The sequence below is a fragment of the Lucilia sericata genome, unplaced genomic scaffold, assembly GCF_015586225.1.
Source record: "Lucilia sericata isolate MDLA Ls3-8-SP2 unplaced genomic scaffold, ASM1558622v1 Contig004215F_arrow, whole genome shotgun sequence".
NCBI classification, from domain to species: Eukaryota; Metazoa; Arthropoda; class Insecta; order Diptera; family Calliphoridae; genus Lucilia; species Lucilia sericata.
This window is the reverse complement of record NW_023997187.1, coordinates 1-24,814: the sequence shown is the minus strand read 5'-3', so window position 1 is coordinate 24,814 and position 24,814 is coordinate 1. Positions and strand designations below refer to the sequence as shown.

At 31.7% G+C, this 24,814-nt stretch overlaps 1 protein-coding gene across 1 annotated transcript; it reads right to left on the bottom strand.

Annotated features, from left to right (window-relative positions):
• Positions 1-822: 822 nt before the first annotated feature.
• Positions 823-21,836, bottom strand: LOC119615144 (adenylate cyclase type 5-like; the record flags this gene model as incomplete). The annotated part of the gene is made up of 5 exons (XM_037971225.1): positions 21,816-21,836; positions 20,243-20,392; positions 10,429-10,550; positions 3,700-3,792; positions 823-969 (listed from the first exon to the last, which is right to left on the bottom strand). Coding segments are annotated over exons 2-5 (497 nt in total), but the record flags the coding sequence as incomplete, so codon positions are not given.
• Between the last annotated feature and the right edge of the window lie 2,978 nt (positions 21,837-24,814).

Here is a 24,814-nt window from a genome sequence, read left to right as displayed (position 1 = left end):
AACTGACTAGAACTGAACTAGAACTGAACTAGAACTGAACTAGAACTGAACTAGAACTGAACTAGAACTGAACTAGAACTAGAACTGAACTAGAACTGAACTAGAATGAACTAGAACTGAACTAGAACTGAACTAGAACTGAACTAGACTGAACTAGAGAACTGAACTAGAACTGAACTAAAATTGAACTAGAATTGAACTAGAATTGAACTAGAACTGAACTAGAACTGAACTAGAACTGAACTAGAACTGAACTAGAACTGAACTAGAACTGAACTAGAACTGAACTAGAACTGAACTAGAACTGAACTAGAACTGAACTAGAACTGAACTAGAACTGAACTAGAACTAGAATTAGAACTGAACTAGAACTAGAACTGAATTACCTTCAAAGAAATAATTCTTAAAAATATTTATTATAAATAGGAAATTTATTAAAACTTTTCTTTCAAGTTTTTCTATAACGGATTCAATACTTTGACTTGTTTTTCAGTAATAAAAATAAACTTTTATAAAATTGAATAACTTTTCCTTTTACATTGCACTTTAAGAGTTATATCTGTTAAATATTTATTTGTTGCTTTTGCTTCACAAAAAAACATAATCATCTGCTTAAAAAAGTAAAAGTAATAACTTTTGTTTTGTTTAAAGTATTTGCCCCTATAAGTAGGCCATGATTTGTTTAGTATTATTTTTATGTAGAGCATGAATGTGTGTGGATGAGGGTATGAGTTCAGTTGCGTATGAAATTTTAAGGCATCTATATTTTATAGGTTTTCCTTTATCTTTGTTTGATATTGAATTTTTTATTTATTTACTTACGCTATCGCATCAATCATATCCAATCCCATTTCAACAGCACAATGAGCATGATCCGGTCTAGGTTCTGGTAACCCTGAGACACAATAATAACAATCACCCAATAATTTAATACGTAAACAATGATGTTCGGCGGCCAATCGATCAAATCTGTTGGAAGGATGGATGAAAAAGAAGAGATAGAAAAAAAGTGAAAATTTACAGATGAACGCATACAGACAAATAGAAAACAGTTATATGTGTACATATACACTCGCATACATCTGAATAAAAATAATACTCACAAAGGATTTGAAATCCTGATATGTTTACTTGTGTGTTCGTATGTGTGTATCTGTTTTATAATCTTGTTATATATGTTGGGAATTTTGTGTTTGGATTAGAACAAATCTATTTGAATTATTTGCATACAAACAAATAATACCGTTAGAATTACATTATGGTATGCACACACAGTGAAAGTTTTAACACACTTGCCTTTACATTCCTTTCAGGGCATTTATATTTAAAATTTGAAAACTTTTGTGTTAAAGTGCTTTGTTATGGTGAATTATTTGTATTATGATAGAAAAGTTATTGATTTTTCGTAAGATTGTTCATAATTTACCATAATAAAGGGTTAATTTAAAGATCTTTTATGTAAATTATATAACGTATTGTTATTTAAGATGTTGCGTAATATTATATGTATAAGTACTTCCCAGCAAAAACTTGCATTGAAAAGTATTAACATTTGTATGCATTTTAACTAACGAGAACTGAACAAGAACTGAACTAGAACTGAACTAGAACTGAACTAGAACTGAACTAGAACTGAACTAGAACTGAACTAGAACTGAACTAGAACTGAACTAGAACTGAACTAGAACTGAACTAGAACTGAACTAGAAACTGAACTAGAACTGAACTAGAACTGAACTAGAACTGAACTAGAACTGAACTAGAACTGAACTAGAACTGAACTAGAACTGAACTAGAACTGAACTAGAACTGAACTAGAACTGAACTAGAACTGAACTAGAACTGAACTAGAACTGAACTAGAACTGAACTAGAACTGAACTAGAACTGAACTAGAACTGAACTAGAACTGAACTAGAACTGAACTAGAACTGAACTAGAACTGAACTAGAACTGAACTAGAACTGAACTAGAACTGAACTAGAACTGAACTAGAACTGAAATAGAACTGAAATAGAACTGAACTAGAACTGAACTAGAACTGAACTAGAACTGAACTAGAACTGAACTAGAACTGAACTAGAACTGAACTAGAACTGAACTAGAACTGAACTAGAACTGAACTAGAACTGAACTAGAACTGAACTAGAACTGAACTAGAACTGAACTAGAACTGAACTAGAACTGACTAGAACTGAACTAGAACTAACTAGAACTGAACTAGAACTGAACTAGAACTGAACTAGAACTGAACTAGAACTGAACTAGAACTGAACTAGAACTGAACTAGAACTGAAGTCTAGAAACTACTGAACTAGAACTGAACTAGAACTGAACTAGAACTGAACTAGAACTGACTAGAACTGAACTAGAAACTGAACTAGAACTGAACTAGAACTGAACTAGAACTGAACTAGAACTGAACTAGAACTGAACATAGACTGAACTAGAAACTGAACTAGAACTGAACTAGAACTGAAACTAGAACTGAACTAGAACTGAACTAGAACCTGAACTAGAACTGAACTAGAACTGACTATGAACTAGAACTAGAACTGAACTAGAACTGAACTAGAACTGAACTAGAACTGAACTAGAACTGAACTAGAACATGAACAGAGAAGTGAACTAGAAACTGAACTAGAACTGAACTAGAACTGAACTAGAACATGAACTAAGAACTGAACTACTGAACTGATAGAACTGAACTAGAACTGAACTAGAACTGAACTAGAACTGAACTAGAACTGAACTAGAACTGAACTAGAACTGAACTAGAACTGAACTAGAACTGAACTAGAACTGAACTAGAACTGAACTAGAACTGAACTAGAACAGAACTAGAACTGAACTAGAACTGAACTAGAACTGAACTAGAACTGAACTAGAACTGAACTAGAACTGAACTAGAACTGAATTAGAACTGAACTAGAACTGAACTAGAACTGAACTAGAACTAGAACTGAACTAGAACTGAACTAGAACTGAACTAGAACTGAACTAGAACTGAACTAGAACTGAACTAAAACTGAACTAGAACTGAACTAGAACTGAACTAGAACTCAACTAGAACTCAACTAGAACTCAACTAGAACTGAACTAGAACTGAACTAGAACTGAACTAGAACTGAACTAGAACTGAACTAGAACTGAACTAGAACTGAACTAGAACTGAACTAGAACTGAACTAGAACTGAAGAACTGAACTAGAACTGAACTAGAACTGAACTAGAACTGAACTAGAACTGAACTAGAACTGAACTAGAACTGAACTAGAACTGAACTAGAACTGAACTAGAACTGAATTAGCACTGAAATAGAATTGTTCAAATCACGACATCTGCATCATCTATTAAAAATGAAGAGTAGACGCATCTAGGGTATCAACGATTCGTGACGTTAGATGGTTACTGTTACCACAATATAACAGACCTTATAGTCGTCCACATTAGTGAATTAAGGAAAAAAATAATTTTAAAAATTCTTATTGATGCAAACTTAAAACATACTGTAAATGTTGATACAACCTCTTGGGTGCAATATTTATTTTCGCTACAGCTAAAAGCATACAACGAGAATTTAAATAACCTCTACTTATTAAATGGATCCCTATAGATTTGCTCCCAGCCTAAAAACAATTCTAGGCAACATACAATATCACACATAAATACTTTGCCACATTTTGATTTACTTCACTCACCTGGCGAACAGCTCATTTAACAGACGCACCAATTCCTCGGCCGTACATTGATCTGACAGACTTGTAAAACCGCAAATATCAGCGAATAAAATGCTAAAAATAAAATAAAAGCGAATAAATAATACTGATTTTATATTTATTAACTAAAATGTGTTTTTCATGTAGAAATAAATTACATACATAATCCCTGTTCAAAAGTCTCATTGAGGGAATCAAATGATAAAATATACATTTATAAATTTTGGAGTTTACCCACATGTAGGTAAACATATCGCTGCCTTTATGTAAAAGAGGTCTAACTGCAGTTTCAAATGATTATAAGAGTTGATATTATTTGATTATGCAAAATTTCCAGGATATTATTGGTGATATTGTAAAGATGAGATGTCAACTATGTAATATTTTTTAAAGAAAAGGAACTGATATAGTCCTTTTTAGATTTAACCATCAATATGTATATTTTTACACACACAATTACTCTTCTTTTATACAATTTATAAATACATATTTAATCGCTTTTAGTACATTTTAAAATAGATTTTTTATTGTACAACAACATTTTATCGTTAATGGGATTTTGGCCTCTAAGTTACATACTTCGAAATATGTTTGTGAATATAATTTATAAACAGCGATTTGAAGTGTGTATTTGTTATCCAATGCCATAAGCTTACAAGTAGTTATAAGTGTATTTAAAGCAGATTATTAAACTCATAATAAATGTTACTAATGAACGGTTTAAATGTGCTTAGAAACTTAAGTTAATCAAGGACTAAATAAAAAGAGAATAAATATATCGTGTAAATAGTTTTACGCTTTGTTTTTAATCTTTTACGAGAGTTTAAACTTTCAATTTCTGAAAGAAGTCGAAATGCTTTACGTGAACACCATAGGTTGAACGACTCACCAACCTCGCCCTTTGTGCTTCTTACACGCCGGAGGTAATTTTTGTACATGGTTCTTCCGGTCCATGTACAATCACTTCGATTAATCTCTGGCCATTGCTGCCCCGTTGCTTAACTTCCGAGATGCAAAAACATCACTTTCATTTACAACCACACAAATGGAAGCACCTTTATTGAGTCGGCGACAGCACCTAGAGACGTATTCGGTAGACCGAAACACGAATCCATCAAATAAGCTGAGGACTTGTTCTTGCTCAAAGAAAACACACTGTGGTAAATCTGGGAGCAACAGAGTAAACCCTGAACATACCCGGATAAGGAAAATTCAATGGTATCACTTGTATACCATCACCATTCAACTCAACATACTTCTCATTCATCCGACACACTCAGTGAGAAAAACATCCGAAACAGTCACTCTATGTATACGGTAGTTAAGGTCCGCATAGCCCTACATCCATCCCGTATCATATACGCTTAATATCAACTCATTTCCAACGTTTAGTCCCATAAACACTCCTTTGCGGGGATTTGTTGTCTCGGCAACAGCACCGAACATATCCTGAATTATAGACTTCCCGCTAATTTGGGTTTAAAAGACAGCCACCACGTGCACCCCGAAGGGACCTCTCCAATAACCCATAAAAGGCGAGGTCCGAAATTCTGGCATGCGGGCTACCGGTTTCCGTGGTACCAGATTATGTGGTTCTCTACTTTGACCCCATGTCAAATTATTCCAAAGAAAATACCAAGGATACATTTGATACATCGAGGTACTGGGATAGATTTTAAAAATTAAATCTTAAGATATCTTCAACAAAATATCGGTAACACCTTGTACTTACACAACTACTTACTTTTCAGTGATTACAACATACCGCCTGCATTACTTTTAAATATTGTTTTAATGACTTACATATAATCGGATATGTTATATTTGCACATTTTATTGAACGATCATCACGAAAATCGAAAGTATAATAGACTTATATAAGACCACGTTATGCCGATTTTTGTAGAGATACTAGAACATTCAACATAATTTCGGAGGCACGGTTGTATTGGAACTAGGCGAAATAATGGACCGATTTTAACCATTTTCAATAGGCTTCATCGAAAAAAGATTATGTGTCAAATTTCATCGAATTATCTCGAAAATTGCGACCTTTAGCGTACGCATAATGTTTGCATGGACACACAGATGGACAGACAGACGGACAGACAGACAGACAGACAGACAGACAGGCAGACGTACGTACGTACAGAAGGACGTAAAATTTTAACCATTTTCAATAGGATTCATCGAAAAAAAAGTATGTGTCAAATTTCATCGAATTATCTCGAAAATTGCGACCTTTAGCGTGCGCATAAGGTTTGCATGGTCCCACAGATGGACAGACAGACAGACGGACGTACAAAAGGACTTAGCAAAAGTAATTTTGAGCCGACTGGTATATTAAGGATGGTGTAGGACCAATATTTTTGGATGTTACAAACATCAGCATAAACCCATAATACCCTCTACACTATTGATATGGGTTTTAGGACAAGAGGTCATACCGGGAAATTCATTTATCAACGAATGTCCAATTAACGCATTGTCTCTTGACAAATATCCATATTCCTTTGGCCGCAGAATCGAACAAGATTGACAAAAGAATGTCATAAGAAACGATGCTCTAGTGTACATAATATACAAAATGTTTTGACAGTAAGACCTTTGAACTCGACATATTGTACTTAAAGTTATTGCAAAAGTTGCTGAAATGAGAAAGATTCGAAACAATACTGTATATTGTTTTATAGAGATAGCAAAATCCTCAAAAATTGTATAATACGAAAAGCAAATACGCCCTAAGGTTATAATGTTAAAATCGTTTATTTTACTGAGTTTTTCTAAAGAAAATTTTATAATTTACCACATGATTTCCTTTAAAATAGTCAAATTTCCTCAATACAGCTCTTAAAGTATCAACATTAAGTTAATTTAAATGTCGTAACTTAAAGCTTTTGCAAATCTTCACAAATAGCTGGAAATAGTTATATAAAGTCTTAAATTTTTACATGTCTGCTAATGACTGGTCTCTGGTAGCAGCTTTTTAAAATTGAAGAACACATGTTTAACTACAACAAGAAGAATCAGCGTTTTTTTGTTATTACTTAATTTTCAAACAAACCAAAGATGAAGTAAAAAAAGAGACCATGATATAAACATCCTTGTAGTTGTAGGTGTTTGATTTTGATTACAGGATAAAAACATGCACAGTCAGTCATTAGGTCTGTGAAGTAGCTAGTCATATAAAACTGCTGGGATCCTTTCAAATACACGTACATATAGAAGTACTCCCACATTTATAAAAATAACAAACATGCACGTAGCTTCATTTAAAAGTAATTTAATGCCAGCTCAAAAAAAAGGAAACACACGGATATGTATACACACGCATTTGAAAAAAAAATAATGTTAAGGTAAATGGATCATTATACATTATGTATCCTTAACAAGATACAAAATAGTGCCAACAACAACAACAGCAAGTTATTTCAACACACAATATTTAAAGGGAAAAAGCAAAAAAACAGCTCCTATTTTGAAATTCCTTATAAACTGAGAACATGGCTAAAGTTAAAGGCGAAGGAGCAGAGCACAAAAAAGTACAAAATTGCTAACAAGAAATTGTCATCAACAAGTTGTAAGTTAGTGAAAACAACCCCAAATGAGGGAAGAAGAAAAATAAATAAGAAAATGAAACTAAAAGACCATAAATTTGCAAAAAAAAAAAAAGTAAAAATTATGGCAACAAAATACGTTTCTCTCCGAAAAACAACAAATAATATTAAATCAACAACTAACAGGTGAAATGATAATAACAACAGCAAAGGAAATAAGAATTTTAAAGAAGAAAAAAAAAACCGAAATATTTCCAAAAATTTACCACAAAGCAGCTTATCATATTTTATTTAAGAGCTCAGGAAGTAGGTATTGAAAAAAACACACTATCATACATAAAGAGGATTCATTCATATGTATGTTTTGGGGGCGTTGAAATGTAGAGTTTATTGTGTAGGGGAAAAAATTATTATTTTTAATTTCAATATTTTTAAATGTTAATCTTTTTACTTTTTACTTTTACTTTATTCTTTTAATTTTACATCATACACAATCTCCCATCCCTGACGAACGTTAACTTTGGTTTTTAATATAAAACAGCTCGAAAGCATGTCTGATAGATTTATATACATATATTTGGATCCCGGAGGTATTTGAAGTTTTCAAAAGCTTAATTCCAACGGATATACAGACGGATGGACAAAGTTTAATAGACTCCGCTATCTGCAAGATTCCATCCAAAAACGTCTTTTCGAGAAAAATAGCCTCGAATGCTTAATTATATTTATTTTATGTATCTCTGAAATCACCGATCTTGTAGTAAATGAGCGATATAATAACTAAGTAGTTGGACTGGTTTTAATACAAGATCTCATACCTAGAGAGAAGGAAGAGTATATCAGAGAGAGCATTCTGCATCCATCGAAATATATAGTTGCCACATCGAGTGGATATTGCAGCACATTCTGGGAGCACTGATAGGAAAATCAGTGCTCTCTTCTGACAAATCTGTTGAATTTGGCACAGGATCCCTGAGATGTTCTCATCAGATTTCAGCACAAAATACAGAGCATTACCTTGGCGCCATGGATATTTAGCATTGTGTGTCGATTCAGCTGGTTGGTTGAGCTTCAGACACGCTCTCTTAGAGTTTTGGATCCATTCTCCTTCAGTATATGATGTCTGTGATGTTCTGATCAGATTTCTGCATATGGCTTTATATGTCGAATCGGCTGATTGGTTGAGCTTCACACACGCTCTCTTGCATCGTAATGATAATCATATAATGATACCAATTCTGACCACCCCACCCACAGGGCAGGCTTCCTTGATGACAGACCCTCATATTGGTGTAAAGAAGTGCTACCAGTACCTCTAGTCTACCGGGATTATAAACTGGTGATGTCAATTCACTCCTCGGTTAGTCCTTGGTATGATTAGCCATGGGGTCTAACCAGTGAACCACATAATCTGGTACTGCAGGTGGCCAGTTGCCCGCAGGACTTGTCCTGGCTGGTCTGTTGGTTGAGGTTCCCTCGGGATCCACGTAGTGGCTGTGTTTTAAACCCAAATTCACGGGAAGAGAAAGTTGCGGTTAAAAGACTGATGCACGGTGAAATCTATATTTCGGGATAAGTTCGGTGCTGTTGCCGAATGACAACAGATATCTAGAGTAAGTTTGTTGGATGATGTTCTCTATTGAGTGTGTCGAATGAATGAGAAGTGTGCTGGGTTTAATGGTGATGGATGAAATGTATCTTATACAAGTGATACCATTGAATCTTCCTTCCTTTTCCAGGTATATTCAGGGTAAACTCTGTTCATACCATATTTACCACAGTATATCACTGTCAGTAAGAACAAAGTCTCGTCTTATTTTATGGATTCGTATTTCGGTCTACCGGTTACGTCTCTAGGTGCTGTAAACATCACTTCCGTTGTAAACGGAAGTGATGTTTTTGCATCTCGAAAGTTAAGCAACGGGGCAGCAATGGTGAGAGATTGGATAGCTCAAGTACTTGAGCAAAGTGCACGTATACTGGACCGTAAATTCGTCACAAAAGCTCAACCAGTGGTTGAAAAAGACCACCAAGGAATAAGGCCAACACGGCAGGTGTTCACGTAAAACACTTCGACATTCGATACCAATATTGGATCCGATTTCTTTGATTTTCGAAGAATGCTGTTGCTTGCAAAATTTTTGAAATTTCTGCTTGAGTAGCACCCAATATTTTTGCAAACTATTGTTGAGTTTGACATTAATCTTCATGGAATAATACCTCATATTCTTACACTTCAAACTACGGCTGGCATATGCCTGGTCAAAACCACCGCTTCTGAACCGCATAAACATCTCTCTCACGTTAAAAAAATTCAAATTCAAAAAACACATCTTTTCGAATTTAGTTTCTCTTTTTCGAAAAAGCAATGACCAATATTATGTTAGAAGTGATTGCTTAAAGCAAACTTTAAAGAAACAACCTTTTCCCTCAACCAAATCTAATAAATGATAAATAAGTATTAAACCAGGACAAACATAAATGCAACACGTTAAAGGAAAGTATGTGTCTGTTTAATACGTATAAATACAACACACATAAATTCAATGCTACAAAAAACAATGTTCATACTTATGTATATGTTTCAAATGAGTTTCTTTGATTGAAATGAACATATAAAAAATTCAGGTAAATCTTTTTGGGAAAAACATAAATACAAAATGTATTTCAATGAATATTTACGAATGCCTAAGTCTACAATATGAAAGACTTTTATTTCAAAATCTAGATGTGTGTGAGCAATAAGACCGATAAGTTTAATATAAAACCAAGTACCTACTGAGTTTTTGTTTTTAGGTCTTTAAAACTTACTGAACTATAGTAAACTTAATACCAACAGCTTTAAAAAATCCTAAAATAATGCCATAGTTAATGAAGTATTTTAAAATGTATTCTCTGTTTGAAGTACACAACCCTAGAAATATGAAGTATACGAAAGATTTTATTAAATTTCCACTTGACTTATTTTTAAACGTCCTTTAAACTTAAGTTTAATTAGCTGCTGAACATGCTAATCTACCAAACATGCATACATACATGAGTATGTATGTACTTGTTTACTTATTGTTTATACAACCATTTATCATATTATTTAATAAATAATAAATGTTAATACATTGTCAGTTTGTTCATCTTAAATTTAAAGTTCATTTACCTTACATTCTCGTGCCTTTGTATATAGATCTTGTGAAATTGTGTATCACGCGGTTGTCCTGCGATATCATCTTTCATTTCCATGGCAACGTGTCGCGGTAAAACCGATAATAAAAGACGTTCCTGTTTAAAGTTGATTTTCATGTCACAAAAATAAATGTTTAAACATCATCAGCGTTACCGTCATCGTCATCATCATCATCATCAATATTAATAAGACGCCCATATCCAGCCATAGACATTGTAATAATTGTTTTATGGTTTAAACAAAATCGCAGATGTGTGGGGGGAATTTTCCAGACACGGTTTTATTTTATTTTTGGAGAAAAAATCATGGTAGAAGAGAATAAACAATAGATTTAATAATGAAATAATGTTAAATTATTAAATTTTTCAATTTGTTAATATCATTATTATTACACAGACTATTTATGTGAGTGATTATTGTTGTGTGTGTGATTTAAACTGTGGATAAAATGACTAAGGTTGAATGTAAAAATATTTAGCTTTCTGTTTCAGTTCCTTCAATGAATGAAACATCCGCATATCGGGATAAATAATGTAATAGACTTGACCGAGGAATATGACTAGACCTATAGACTAGAAACTATAGACTAGAAAATAGCTGACATTAGACTAACTATAGACTAGACTAATAGACTAGACTAATAGACTAGACTATAGACTAGACTATAGACTAGACCTATAGACCTAGACTAGACTAGACTAGACGAGACTATAGACTAACGACTATAGACTAGACTATAGACTAGACTATAGACTAGACTATAGACTAGACTATAGACTAGACTATAGACTAGACTATAGACTAGACTATAGACTAGACTATAGACTAGACTATAGACTAGACTATAGACTAGACTATAGACTAGACTATAGACTAGACTATAGACTAGACTATAGACTAGACTATAGACTAGACTATAGACTAGACTATAGACTAGACTATAGACTAGACTATAGACTAGACTATAGACTAGACTATAGACTAGACTATAGACTAGACTATAGACTAGACTATAGACTAGACTAGACTATAGACTAGACTAGACTAGACTAGACTATAGACTAGACTATAGACTAGACGACTATAGACTAGACTATAGACTAGACTATAGACTAGACTATAGACTAGACTATAGACTAGACTATAGACTAGACTATAGACTAGACTATAGACTAGACTATAGACTAGACTATAGACTAGACTATAGACTAGACTATAGACTAGACTAGACTATAGACTAGACTATAGACTAGACTATAGACTAGACTATAGACTAGACTATAGACTAGACTATAGACTAGACTATAGACTAGACTAGACTATGACTAGACTATAGACTAGACTATAGACTAGACTATAGACTAGACTATAGACTAGACTATAGACTAGACTATAGACTAGACTATAGACTAGACTATAGACTAGACTACAGACTAGACTACAGACTAGACTATAGACTAGACTATAGACTAGACTATAGACTAGACTATAGACTAGACTACAGACTAGACTATAGACTAGACTATAGACTAGACTATAGACTAGACTATAGACTAGACTATAGACTAGACTATAGACTAGACTATAGACTAGACTATAGACTAGACTATAGACTAGACTATAGACTACTATAGACTAGACTATAGACTAGACTATACTAGACTATAGACTAGACTATAGACTAGACTATAGACTAGACTATAGACTAGACTATAGACTAGACTATAGACTAGACTATAGACTAGACTATAGACTAGACTAGACTAGACTATAGACTAGACTATAGACTAGACTATAGACTAGACTATAGACTAGACTATAGACTAGACTATAGACTAGACTATACTAGACTAGACTAGACTATAGACTAGACTATAGACTAGACTATAGACTAGACTATAGAATAGACTATAGAATAGACTATAGACGACTATAGACTATAGACTAGACTATAGGCTAGACTATAGACTAGACTATAGACTAGACTATAGACTAGACTATAGACTAGACTATAGACTAGACTATAGACTAGACTATAGACTAGACTATAGACTAGACTATAGACTAGACTATAGACTAGACTATAGACTAGACTATAGACTAGACTATAGACTAGACTATAGACTAGACTATAGACTAGACTATAGACTAGACTATAGACTAGACTATAGACTAGACTACGACTAGACTATAGACTAGACTATAGACTAGACTAGACTAGACTATAGACTAGACTATAGACTAGACTATAGACTAGACTATAGACTAGACTATAGACTAGACTATAGACTAGACTACAGACTAGACTACAGACTAGACTATAGACTAGACTATACTAGACTATAGACTAGACTATAGACTAGACTATAGACTAGACTATAGACTAGACTATAGACTAGACTATAGACTAGACTATAGACTAGACTATAGACTAGACTATAGACTAGACTATAGACTAGACTATAGACTAGACTATAGAGACTAGACTATAGACTAGACTATAGACTAGACTATAGACTAGACTATAGACTAGACTATAGACTAGACTATAGACTAGACTATAGACTAGACTATAGACTAGACTATAGACTAGACTATAGACTAGACTATAGACTAGACTATAGACTAGACTATAGACTAGACTATAGACTAGACTATAGACTAGACTATAGACTAGACTATAGACTAGACTATAGACTAGACTATAGACTAGACTATAGACTAGACTATAGACTAGACTATAGACTAGACTATAGACTAGACTATAGACTAGACTATAGACTAGACTATAGACTAGACTATAGACTAGACTATAGACTAGACTATAGACTAGACTATAGACTAGACTATAGACTAGACTATAGACTAGACTATAGACTAGACTATAGACTATATAGACTAGACTATAGACTAGACTATAGACTAGACTATAGACTAGACTATAGACTAGACTATAGACTAGACTATAGACTAGACTATAGACTAGACTATAGACTAGACTATAGACTAGACTATAGACTAGACTATAGACTAGACTATAGACTAGACTATAGACTAGACTATAGACTAGACTATAGACTAGACTATAGACTAGACTATAGACTAGACTATAGACTAGACTATAGACTATACTATAGACTAGACTATAGACTAGACTATAGACTAGACTATAGACTAGACTATAGACTAGACTATAGACTAGACTATAGACTAGACTATAGACTAGACTATAGACTAGACTATAGACTAGACTATAGACTAGACTATAGACTAGACTATAGACTAGACTATAGACTTATAGACTATAGACTATAGACTAGACTATAGACTAGACTATAGACTAGACTATAGACTAGACTATAGACTAGACTAGACTATAGACTAGACTATAGACTAGACTAGACTATAGACTAGACTATAGACTAGACTATAGACTAGACTATAGACTAGACTATAGACTAGACTATAGACTAGACTATAGACTAGACTATAGACTAGACTATAGACTAGACTATAGACTAGACTATAGACTAGACTATAGACTAGACTATAGACTAGACTATAGACTAGACTATAGACTAGACTATAGACTAGACTATAGACTAGACTATAGACTAGACTATAGACTAGACTATAGACTAGACTATAGACTAGACTATAGACTAGACTATAGACTAGACTATAGACTAGACTATAGACTAGACTATAGACTAGACTATAGACTAGGACTATAGACTAGCTATAACTAGACTATAGACTAGACTATAGACTAGACTATAGACTAGACTATAGACTAGACTATAGACTAGACTATAGACTAGACATAGACTAGACTATAGACTAGACTATAGACTAGACTATAGACTAGACTATAGACTAGACTATAGACTAGACTATAGACTAGACTATAGACTAGACTATAGACTAGACTATAGACTGACTATAGACTAGACTATAGACTAGACTTAGACTAGACTATAGACTAGACTATAGACTAGGACTATAGACTAGACTATAGATTAGACTATAGACTAGACTAGACTAGACTAGACTAGACTAGACTATAGACTAGACTATACTATAGACTAGACTATAGACTAGACTATACTATAGACTAGCCTACTATAGACTTGCCTACTATAGACTAGACTACTATAGACTAGACTACTATAGACTAGACTACTATAGACTAGACTACTATAGACTAGACTACTATAGACTAGACTACTATAGACTACTATACTAGACTATAGACTAGACTATAGGCTAGACTATATACTAGAATATAGACTAGACTATAGATTATATGCCAGATTATCTTAGTTGACAAAGTTCTTTGACCAGTTTTGTTTCCCATAATAACCATTATTACCTTAATATATTTGTTCTATATATAGTTGCTGAAATGCCCACTTGTGAATAACCTACTTGTGTAACATAATGTCTATAAGAATAATTTTTTTTTATTTATTTATACAAAAAACTTTCTGTTTTTGATGTATTGTGCTGTTGATTATACGCAACAACATTGTTATTAGCTTTAGGCCATTATTGTGTAACATGTGATTTGGCAAAAAAATATACATTATTTTATTTTTACTTTCAATATTTTTTCATTTGATCTTTTTTGTCTCTTTTTTAGTCCCCCTTCTCATTCTACGATTACGTACTTCTTGTAAGTAGGAGTGTAAACCTACTTGACGTAACTTCAAATATAATTTGAGTTTGATTTATGTTGTTAGGAAATTCAATTATTTGATTGTATTTTCATATTAAAATATAAAAAAAGAAAACATAAATATGTATGTAACAATAAATTTATGGTATAAAAATAGAAAGAAATGTCTCTTTTTTGAGATTTGTAGCCACAAATTTTATTGAATGACTATTTTTCAGAAATAAAAGAATCATTGTAGGTAAGTGTATTTATTGGTAATAAAAAAGATGTGGGGGTATTAGGGACTTACGTTGTTATAGAATTGGAACTCTTAGGAAAGATATAATTACGGTTTTAAGATTTATTCATTGGTTTTAAAGTTTGAGGTGGAGAAAATTTGAAAAAAACTATAGTCTAGACTATAGTAGATACTATAGTCCAGAGTATATTTCAGATTAGAGTAAAGTCTAGACTACATTCTTGATTATAGTTCAGTTTAGTCTAGAATATAGTTCAGTATAGACTAGAGTCTATTCTATAGCTTAAGCTTAGACTATACTACAGATAATAATCTCATCTATAGTTTAGACTTAGGTCTAGTCTATAGTTTAGACTTTAATATAGTCTGCAGTATAGGCTATGCTATGGACTATAGTCTAGTCTACAGTTAAGTCTATAGTCTAATCTATAGTCTAGTCTATAGTCTAATCTATAGTCTTATCTACAGTCTAGTCTATAGTCTAGTCTATAGTCTAGTCTATAGTTTAGTCTATAGTCTAGTCTATTGTCTAGTCAATAGTCTAGTCTATAGTCTAGTCTAGTCTAGTATAGTCTAGTCTATAGTCTAGTCTATAGTCTAGTCTATAGTCTAGTCTATAGTCTAGTCTATAGTCTAGTCTATAGTCTAGTCTATAGTCTAGTCTATAGTCTAGTCTATAGTCTAGTCTATAGTCTAGTCTATAGTCTAGTCTATAGTCTAGTCTATAGTCTAGTCTATAGTCTAGTCTATAGTCTAGTCTATAGTCTAGTCTATAGTCTAGTCTATAGTCTAGTCTATAGTCTAGTCTATAGTCTAGTCTATAGTCTAGTCTATAGTCTAGTCTATAGTCTAGTCTATAGTCTAGTCTATAGTCTAGTCTATAGTCTAGTCTATAGTCTAGTCTATAGTCTAGTCTATAGTCTAGTCTATAGTCTAGTCTATAGTCTATAGTCTAGTCTCTATAGTCTAGTCTATAGTCTAGTCTATAGTCTAGTCTATAGTCTAGTCTATAGTCTAGTCTATAGTCTAGTCTATAGTCTAGTCTATAGTCTAGTCTATAGTCTAGTCTATAGTCTAGTCTATATTTTAGATAATAGTCTATTAAGTATATAGTTTAGACTATATTCTGGTCTGTAGTACTGACTCCAATATAGTCGTTAGTCTATTTTGTAGTACTGACTATAGTCTAGTCTTTAGTCTAGTCGTTAGTATAGATTTTAAGCTAAACTATATAGGCTATTCTATAGTTCAGACTGTATTCTAGTCTATAGTTTCGACTCATGACTATGGTAGAGTCTATAATATAGACTATAATCTAGTCTATAGATTAGGCTGTTCTATAGTGTAGTCCATAGTATATAGTTCAGACTATGGCCAATTCTATAGGTTAGATTATATTCTAGTCTATAGTCTACAGTCTGGCATATAGTACGAATATACTCTAGTCTATAGTCTAGTCTATAGTTTTCTCTATGGTATATGTAGACTTTAGTCTATATAGTTTAGGTTAAACTATTTGTAGTTAGTTCAGATTATATCCTCGTCTGCACTACAGTGGAGGCCTCAAACTAGACTATATTCAATAATACACACTGGGTGGAGTAATCACTGACCTTATGGCCATTAGTTAACTTTTCTTTGATTTTTCCACTAATACATGAATAAACCAAAGTGTGTGTAGTCTACATATATTTAAAACAGCAAAGTGTCCTTTCCCTAGAATAACAATTTGTAAATAAAATATTTTCTTAAATTTTTCTTAAAAACACATGAAAATTACAATTAAACTCATGACCAAATAGTAGGAAAACGCCTTAAATCCATAAAGAAAAACTTTTAAGAAAAACATAAAATAGCTTAAGTATTTTAAATTCGTATGCTTTCACTTTTTAACATTGACAAGGGTCTGTGTTTATTTTCAATTTAACCCTTAATAGCAAACGATAATATTCCCTACCGAAAAAGGGCGAAATATAAAATATTCAAAAGAAAAGTGAAAATAGGTCTGTGTTTGATATTTGTTTGTAAAGGGTGTGCCATATACAAGATTAAAATTTGACATTGCCATTTTTAAAGTAAAGATGTATCAATTGAAGTGGGAAATCTAAAAGCAGGTAGCTTAACATTAATCAAAAATGGAACAATTTCGTGAGCAACATAAACGTTTTAAATTTTGATTTTTTTTTTACATTTTGGGACACCCTTTATCTTAGTTACTCTTTGCGTAGGTTGTGATAAGTGACAGTAACAGATCTAAGTGAATTTATAAATAAGAAATGTATTAACAAAAATTGTTGCTAAATACAAACATTTATAAACGATATAAAATGTTTATTTAACCATTTTTTTATTCTTAAAGTAAAAGAAACAACAGGTTGCTAGAATATGATTGATGTAATGTGAAAGAATTTCTGAAAGAAAGGGCAATATTAACATTAAAATGTTTTGTTAATAGACAAAGACTACAACATAAGCGATATTATACAAATATTTGACTATTTTGGATATATCAAAATTACGTTTGACGTCTTTGACTCATTGAAGAAAAAATTGCGTCAAATATTTGACATAACAAATAATGAAGATGATTCAGGGGAAATTTCGAAGCAGGGAAATATATTACTTATTTCAGGTCAAAAAGAGATAATTTTATATTTTTGTTATATCCTTTGGAATCTGTGGAATCCTATCCATATTCAAAACACAACAACTTTTCCATTTAAGGTAAATGATGGTTAATGAAAATATAAAATCGTTTGATATAAAATAAGCACTAGTACTTATTTTTCAAGCACTGTTTTAACCCAGTGAACTTATCTAATTTTTAAAGAAGTAAATATATAACAAAAAAATAAACACAATACCTAGGAAAACTCACAAACCCACACACACAGACAGCATATTATTTAAACAAAAAACAAATATTTGTTGTTTACAAAAAGCCATTTTAAATGATTAAGCATGAAATGAAGTAAAAAACAATACAATAAAACCACTTGTAATCTTTTGTTTTCCTCTCTAGTAAAAAAAACTGAAGGAAAAACAGCCGAAAGAAAAATTTTACTGCAATGAATAGACAAGGAAAATATGAATACAGAGAAATAAACAAAGTCGAGTCATTTGGGTTTATATATATACATTTATATATACTAGGAGTAAGGGTGTTAAACAAACATAGTTGAACAAAAGGAACAAAAAAACAATAAAAACCAACAAAAAAGAACAAATTTAACAAAGCTTCAAGAGATGGGAAAATCGAGAAAGGTGTGATGCACAACAACAGAAATAATAAAAAATTCAATTGAAGATGACTTATGCAAATATTATATGAATGTATAAGTGAGAGTGTGATAAAAGAAAACCTACAAAAACTCAATTACAATTTATGCACTATGCAGGATTTACACTTATACGTAGGCGGAGCAGAGATGAAACATCAGCACAATTATACTTTTTTCCGTAGTTTTCGACATCAGCAGTAATAAAAACTTTTTCTATATATTTAGTTAATAGCTAGATAATAGTATGTAGACTAGTCTGTCTGTAGACCAGTCTATTAAAAATTTATAGGGTTATTTATGGATTTTTAAAAAATTAGGCAATAGCAAAGTCCATCTATTAATCTGTAGTCTAGTGTATAGACTAGTCTATAGTCTAGTCTATAGTCTAGTCTATAGTCTAGTCTATAGTCTAGTCTATAGTCTAGTCTATAGTCTAGTCTATAGTCTAGTCTATAGTCTAGTCTATAGTCTAGTCTATAGTCTAGTCTATAGTCTAGTCTATAGTCTAGTCTATAGTCTAGTCTATAGTCTAGTCTATAGTCTAGTCTATAGTCTAGTCTATAGTCTAGTCTATAGTCTAGTCTATAGTCTAGTCTATAGTCTAGTCTATAGTCTAGTCTATAGTCTAGTCTATAGTCTAGTCTATAGTCTAGTCTATAGTCTAGTCTATAGTCTAGTCTATAGTCTAGTCTATAGTCTAGTCTATAGTCTAGTCTATAGTCTAGTCTATAGTCTAGTCTATAGTCTAGTCTATAGTCTAGTCTATAGTCTAGTCTATAGTCTAGTCTATCTATAGTCTAGTCTATAGTCTAGTCTATAGTCTAGTCTATAGTCTAGTCTATAGTCTAGTCTATAGTCTAGTCTATAGTCTAGTCTATAGTCTAGTCTATAGTCTAGTCTATAGTCTAGTCTATAGTCTAGTCTATAGTCTAGTCTATAGTCTAGTCTATAGTCTAGTCTATAGTCTAGTCTATAGTCTAGTCTATAGTCTAGTCTATAGTCTAGTCTATAGTCTAGTCTATAGTCTAGTCTAGTCTAGTCTATAGTCTAGTCTAGTCTAGTCTATAGTCTAGTCTATAGTCTAGTCTATAGTCTAGTCTATAGTCTAGTCTATAGTCTAGTCTAGTCTAGTCTATAGTCTAGTCTATCTAGTCTATAGTCTAGTCTATAGTCTAGTCTTTAGTCTAGTCTATAGTGTAGTCTTTAGTCTAGTCTATAGTGTATTCTTTAGTCTAGCTTTTAGTCTAGTATTTATATAAATTGCTAAAAATTTAGAACACGCTAAAAGTTTATTGTAAACGATCATATAAAAAGTACTTTTCAGTTTAAAAAAGTACTATTTTTGGTGAAAGTTAGAAGTTTTCTAGATGTTAAATTTGCAAGCCTGTTAAACCAGAGATGGAAAAAAATAATATGAAAAGCCTAAAGAAAAAGGTATTAGTTTAAATTTTCCAACTCTGTAACACCGAATATATTTGTGAAACATTTCTATGTTACCTTGTCTAATTTATTATTAAAGTAAATGTTTTTATTGTTTACCTTTTTACCAACTCATAAACATAATCACACACACCCATACAACATACATACCTGTTGCTGATTTTCACGTTGCGTACGCAAACGAGCCTCTATACATTGACGTGTCTCAATGAAAGCTTTACGTTGTGCCTTCTCTTTGGGCCAGTGCGTATAAATGCCGGTCAGATTGGATAAAAATAAAGCCATTAACGAGCTAAATAACTACAAAAACAACAACAAGAAAAGAAAAAATATATAATGAATAAAAGAAAAACAAATAAAAAGTAAAATACATAAAGACAGAGACGTAACAAAAAGGAAACAATGTTATTATTGTCTGTCATAAGAATTGTAATAAAATTTTATTTTTATTTCAAATTGAATTGTTTTTGTAGTTCTTAGCTATATTTGTTTTAGTTATTTTATTTATATATTTATAGTAAATAAACTTAATAAGCATAAAGTTTTATGGATATTTTAGGTAAAATGAGTACTCTAAAAGTTTACTACATTACAGCAACAATATTAAAAATTTTTTAGGTTAGGGTATAGTTAAAATGTCCTAGGGAAAGTGCATTAAAAGTTTTGTAGTGTTTAGTTTTAATTTAACAAATATTAAATTTTTATTGTTTTTGTTAAATAAAAATATGGTAACAGGTGTTGTTATGGCTAGTTTTTCTCTGGGGATAAAGTTTTAGTTGGTAGTCATTAGGGCAGGAGAATTGTTAGTTTTTGTGAGAATAAAAGAGGCCTAGTAAGTATCAGAAAGTCGGAATCATAATTACGTTTTGTATTTCGCACATCTATATACCTAAGAAATTTGCAGTAAAAACCTTTGAACCTAACTCATGCTTTATAAAAAGTGACAGCTTATCTACCACATTATCTTCCACTTTTGTCCAGCAATAGATTTATTTATAGCGCTCTGTTTTTAATTTATAACACCAAAGTGTCTTCTTAACAGATGCGCCAAAAAGGACTCAACTCATTAAAGTCACACTCTGCGTTTAACATATTAAATGAAAATTAAATACAAAGTAATGAAAATTAATTATATTCAGCCTTGACAAGGGTTTTTTTCTTATCATGGCAGAATAAGTTAAAAGAAAATGTATAAATTTTAAAGTTTTTAACAGATTTAAAGTACAAAAGTTACATATAAACTTTAAAATTTTTAATTTATAACAATTTTAACTATGACATAAAATCATCCCTCTAAATTACAACAGAAAAACTGTCAACAGCTTTAAATAGTTAAAAGTAAAAAGTTTTTATGTTGATTTAACAGCAAAAAAAAAGAAAAAAAAACTTTTTTCTGTTTTAAATCAAAAACAAATATTTACATGAGAAATCTCTCCTGTTACTCTAGCAGCTTCAACAAATAAATGTAAAATAAACATAAATAAACAAAAAAAGCAAATTAAATATTACAATTCCCACTAGTTTTTTTTTCGTTCTTCAACCTACAACTTTTTTCTCTTTTTTTGTTATTTACTTAAAACAAATATTTCTATAATGTACCGCCCCGCCTCCTACTAATGCTGTAGCAATTTGTAGATATTTTCTTCATTATTTCATTTATAGTAGTGGTACTTGTCTTTGTCCTGTTGTAACTTGCTGTCTGTATAAATATTGTTCAACTTACCTCTTGCCAATGGTAGGTGTCCTCAACATAACGCAAACTGTATAGATTTGTGTTGCGGATAGTATGATGCCACCAACTAATGATTCCCGTAAGCCGTAGTGGCACATGGTGTAAGTCATGTAGATGAAATAACACTGCATACAGTTCCATTGAATGATTTGCTATGGAGGTTGGAGGGAAATTATATTAATGAATGAATTTATAAGTTCCTAAGGAAAACTTTAAAGAATTTAATTGGGAGATGCAACCCAGCAAAAAATATTATGGGTTTGAAAGCAATTCATTCAACTAAGCAATTCATTTCTTGTAACTAAATAACTACTACTGAACTAACTAACTACTAACCTAACTAACTAACTACTAACTAACTAACCTAACATAACTAACTAATACTACGAACTAACTACGAACTAACTAACTACTAACTAACTAAACTAACTAACTACTAACTAACTAACAACTAACTAAACTAAACTAACTGAACTAACTAACTAACTAACTACTAATCTAACTATACGAACTAACTAAACGAACTAACTAATCACTAACTAACGAACTAACTACTAACTACTATAACTCTACGAACTAACTAACTAACTAACCTAACTAACTAACTAACTAACTACTAACTAACTAACTAATACATAACTACTAACTAACTAACTAACTAACTAACTAACTAACTACTAGACAGACTACGACAGACAGACGAATATTGCTAAATAGACTCAGACAGTTATTCTGACCTATTCGCATACCAATCGGACCAATATTTTGGTGTTGAATGCCTACGGCTTATGTTAAAAATTGACGGCAATGTAATCGTTCAAGATAGCTTATCGATACTTTTAGCCTCAAATATACTTCTGAATAAAAAACAAATTCTCTGTACGATAACTTACTAACTGTAGTTATTTGCAAATTATAATAATGAACCTAAGTGTCTATCCTTTTTTAAACGGAATATTTCAGAATCACCAAAAAAAAACCATTATCATTACAACATTCCCACACACTAACGCATTATTTATTAATATGGCGCCATATTGCAGCATTTATTATATTCTTAAGGATTTATCTCGCGCTCTTATTTTTGTAAAACCAAAATCGCAATTTCTTTTCACGAGCACAGATTTACTAACAAACTAAGTGCAAATATTTTATATGAATTTTTTTTCTTGTTTGCATTTTTAACAGACATTTCGTTTAATGTTTTATTCCATTTTTGTAATCGTAAATTTACTTACCTTGGCAATGTTGCATATCCCACAGCTATTGTATTGCCACAAATGTGCCAACAATGACATAAGATACCAACACTAAAATATCTCATTCATGGCGGGTTTTGCCAAAATGCACAACAAAACTGTAAAAGAGATAAGATAAGATGAGATGCTAAGGGAAAATATCATACAATAAATAATGAAGTAATTAAAATATGAAGAAGGCAAATAAGTAAATAAATAAAGATGACGGAGAAAAAATAAAAACAAGTACTTATTTACTCGTATGAGTGACTTTATATATCAGTTCGGAGGATATTTTCAAACTTTAGTTAAAAGTATTACTGTTAGCCCAAAAATTGCTATTACACGAGAGTCTATTAGAAAGAAAGGAAAAATATACTTCATTTGCTGTGCATACATGTCTTATGCCCATCACTGCTTTTTATATGTGAAAAAAACGAAGACCAGTGTTAGGGATTCGGAGCAAAACGTTAAATAAACATAATTGTATTATGCTAATGGCAAACAAAATATAAGATTATGATTATTTTTTATTACTTTTATCATAATTTTCATATTTATTTGCCAAAAATATAAAACGGACAAATATACAGAAAAAATGACAAACAGAAATAAATAAACATAAATAGACATAAATATTTTAGCCAGTGTAGTTCTCTTAATATCCGGTGATACAGATATTTGTTTAAGCTGAATCTAAATATAGTGTCTCTATTCTAATTCATAAATAAATTTTATTTTATAAACGACTTATAAATCAAATTTTGTATAGTAATTTTGTATTATAAAGCTTCTATAAAAAAAATTTTGTTTCTGGGTGGCTAGTATCTGGAGTGTCTAGTCTATATATATATGTAGTCTAGTCAATAGTCTAGTCTATAGTCTAGTCAATAGTCTAGTCTATAGTCTAGTCTATAGTCTAGTCTATAGTCTAGTCTATAGTCTAGTCTATAGTCTAGTCTATAGTCTAGTCTATAGTCTAGTCTATAGTCTAGTCTATAGTCTAGTCTATAGTCTAGTCTATAGTCGTCTATAGTCTAGTCTATAGTCTAGTCTATAGTCTAGTCTATAGTCTAGTCTATAGTCTAGTCTATAGTCTAGTCTATAGTCTAGTCTATAGTCTAGTCTATAGTCTAGTCTATAGTCTAGTCTATAGTCTAGTCTATAGTCTAGTCTATAGTCTAGTCTATAGTCTAGTCTATAGTCTAGTCTATAGTCTATAGTCTAGTCTATAGTCTAGTCTATAGTATAGTCTAGTCTAGTCTATAGTATAGTCTATAGTCTAGTCTATAGTCTAGTCTATAGTCTAGTCTATAGTCTAGTCTATAGACTAGTCTATAGTCTAGTTTATAGTCTATAGACTAGACTATATAGTCCAGTTTCATTCGTAACGTGTTGCTCTGGCTTAGTTTTGTGTTTTTATAAACAAGCAAGTACAAGAACAAAATTTACCATGCGATTCTGTGCGTTGTTGTTGGTTGTTTACTATTTGTCTCTCAGCATGCACCTTTATTTAAGAACCGATTTTGCTGATTTTAAATAGGCAACTTCTCGAAAGCATGTTGAAGATTTGTGTCCCAAACATACAGACAGATAGACAAACAATCAGACATGGAGACAGACGGACAGAGAAATGTTGTTATTAAAATTGGCTTTCTTGTGTTATTTTTTACATTTTAAAAAAATCCAATACTTTTGGAAGTTTTTTCTAATGATGGGATCTTAATAATTTCCAGTTTATTTTTCCTAACC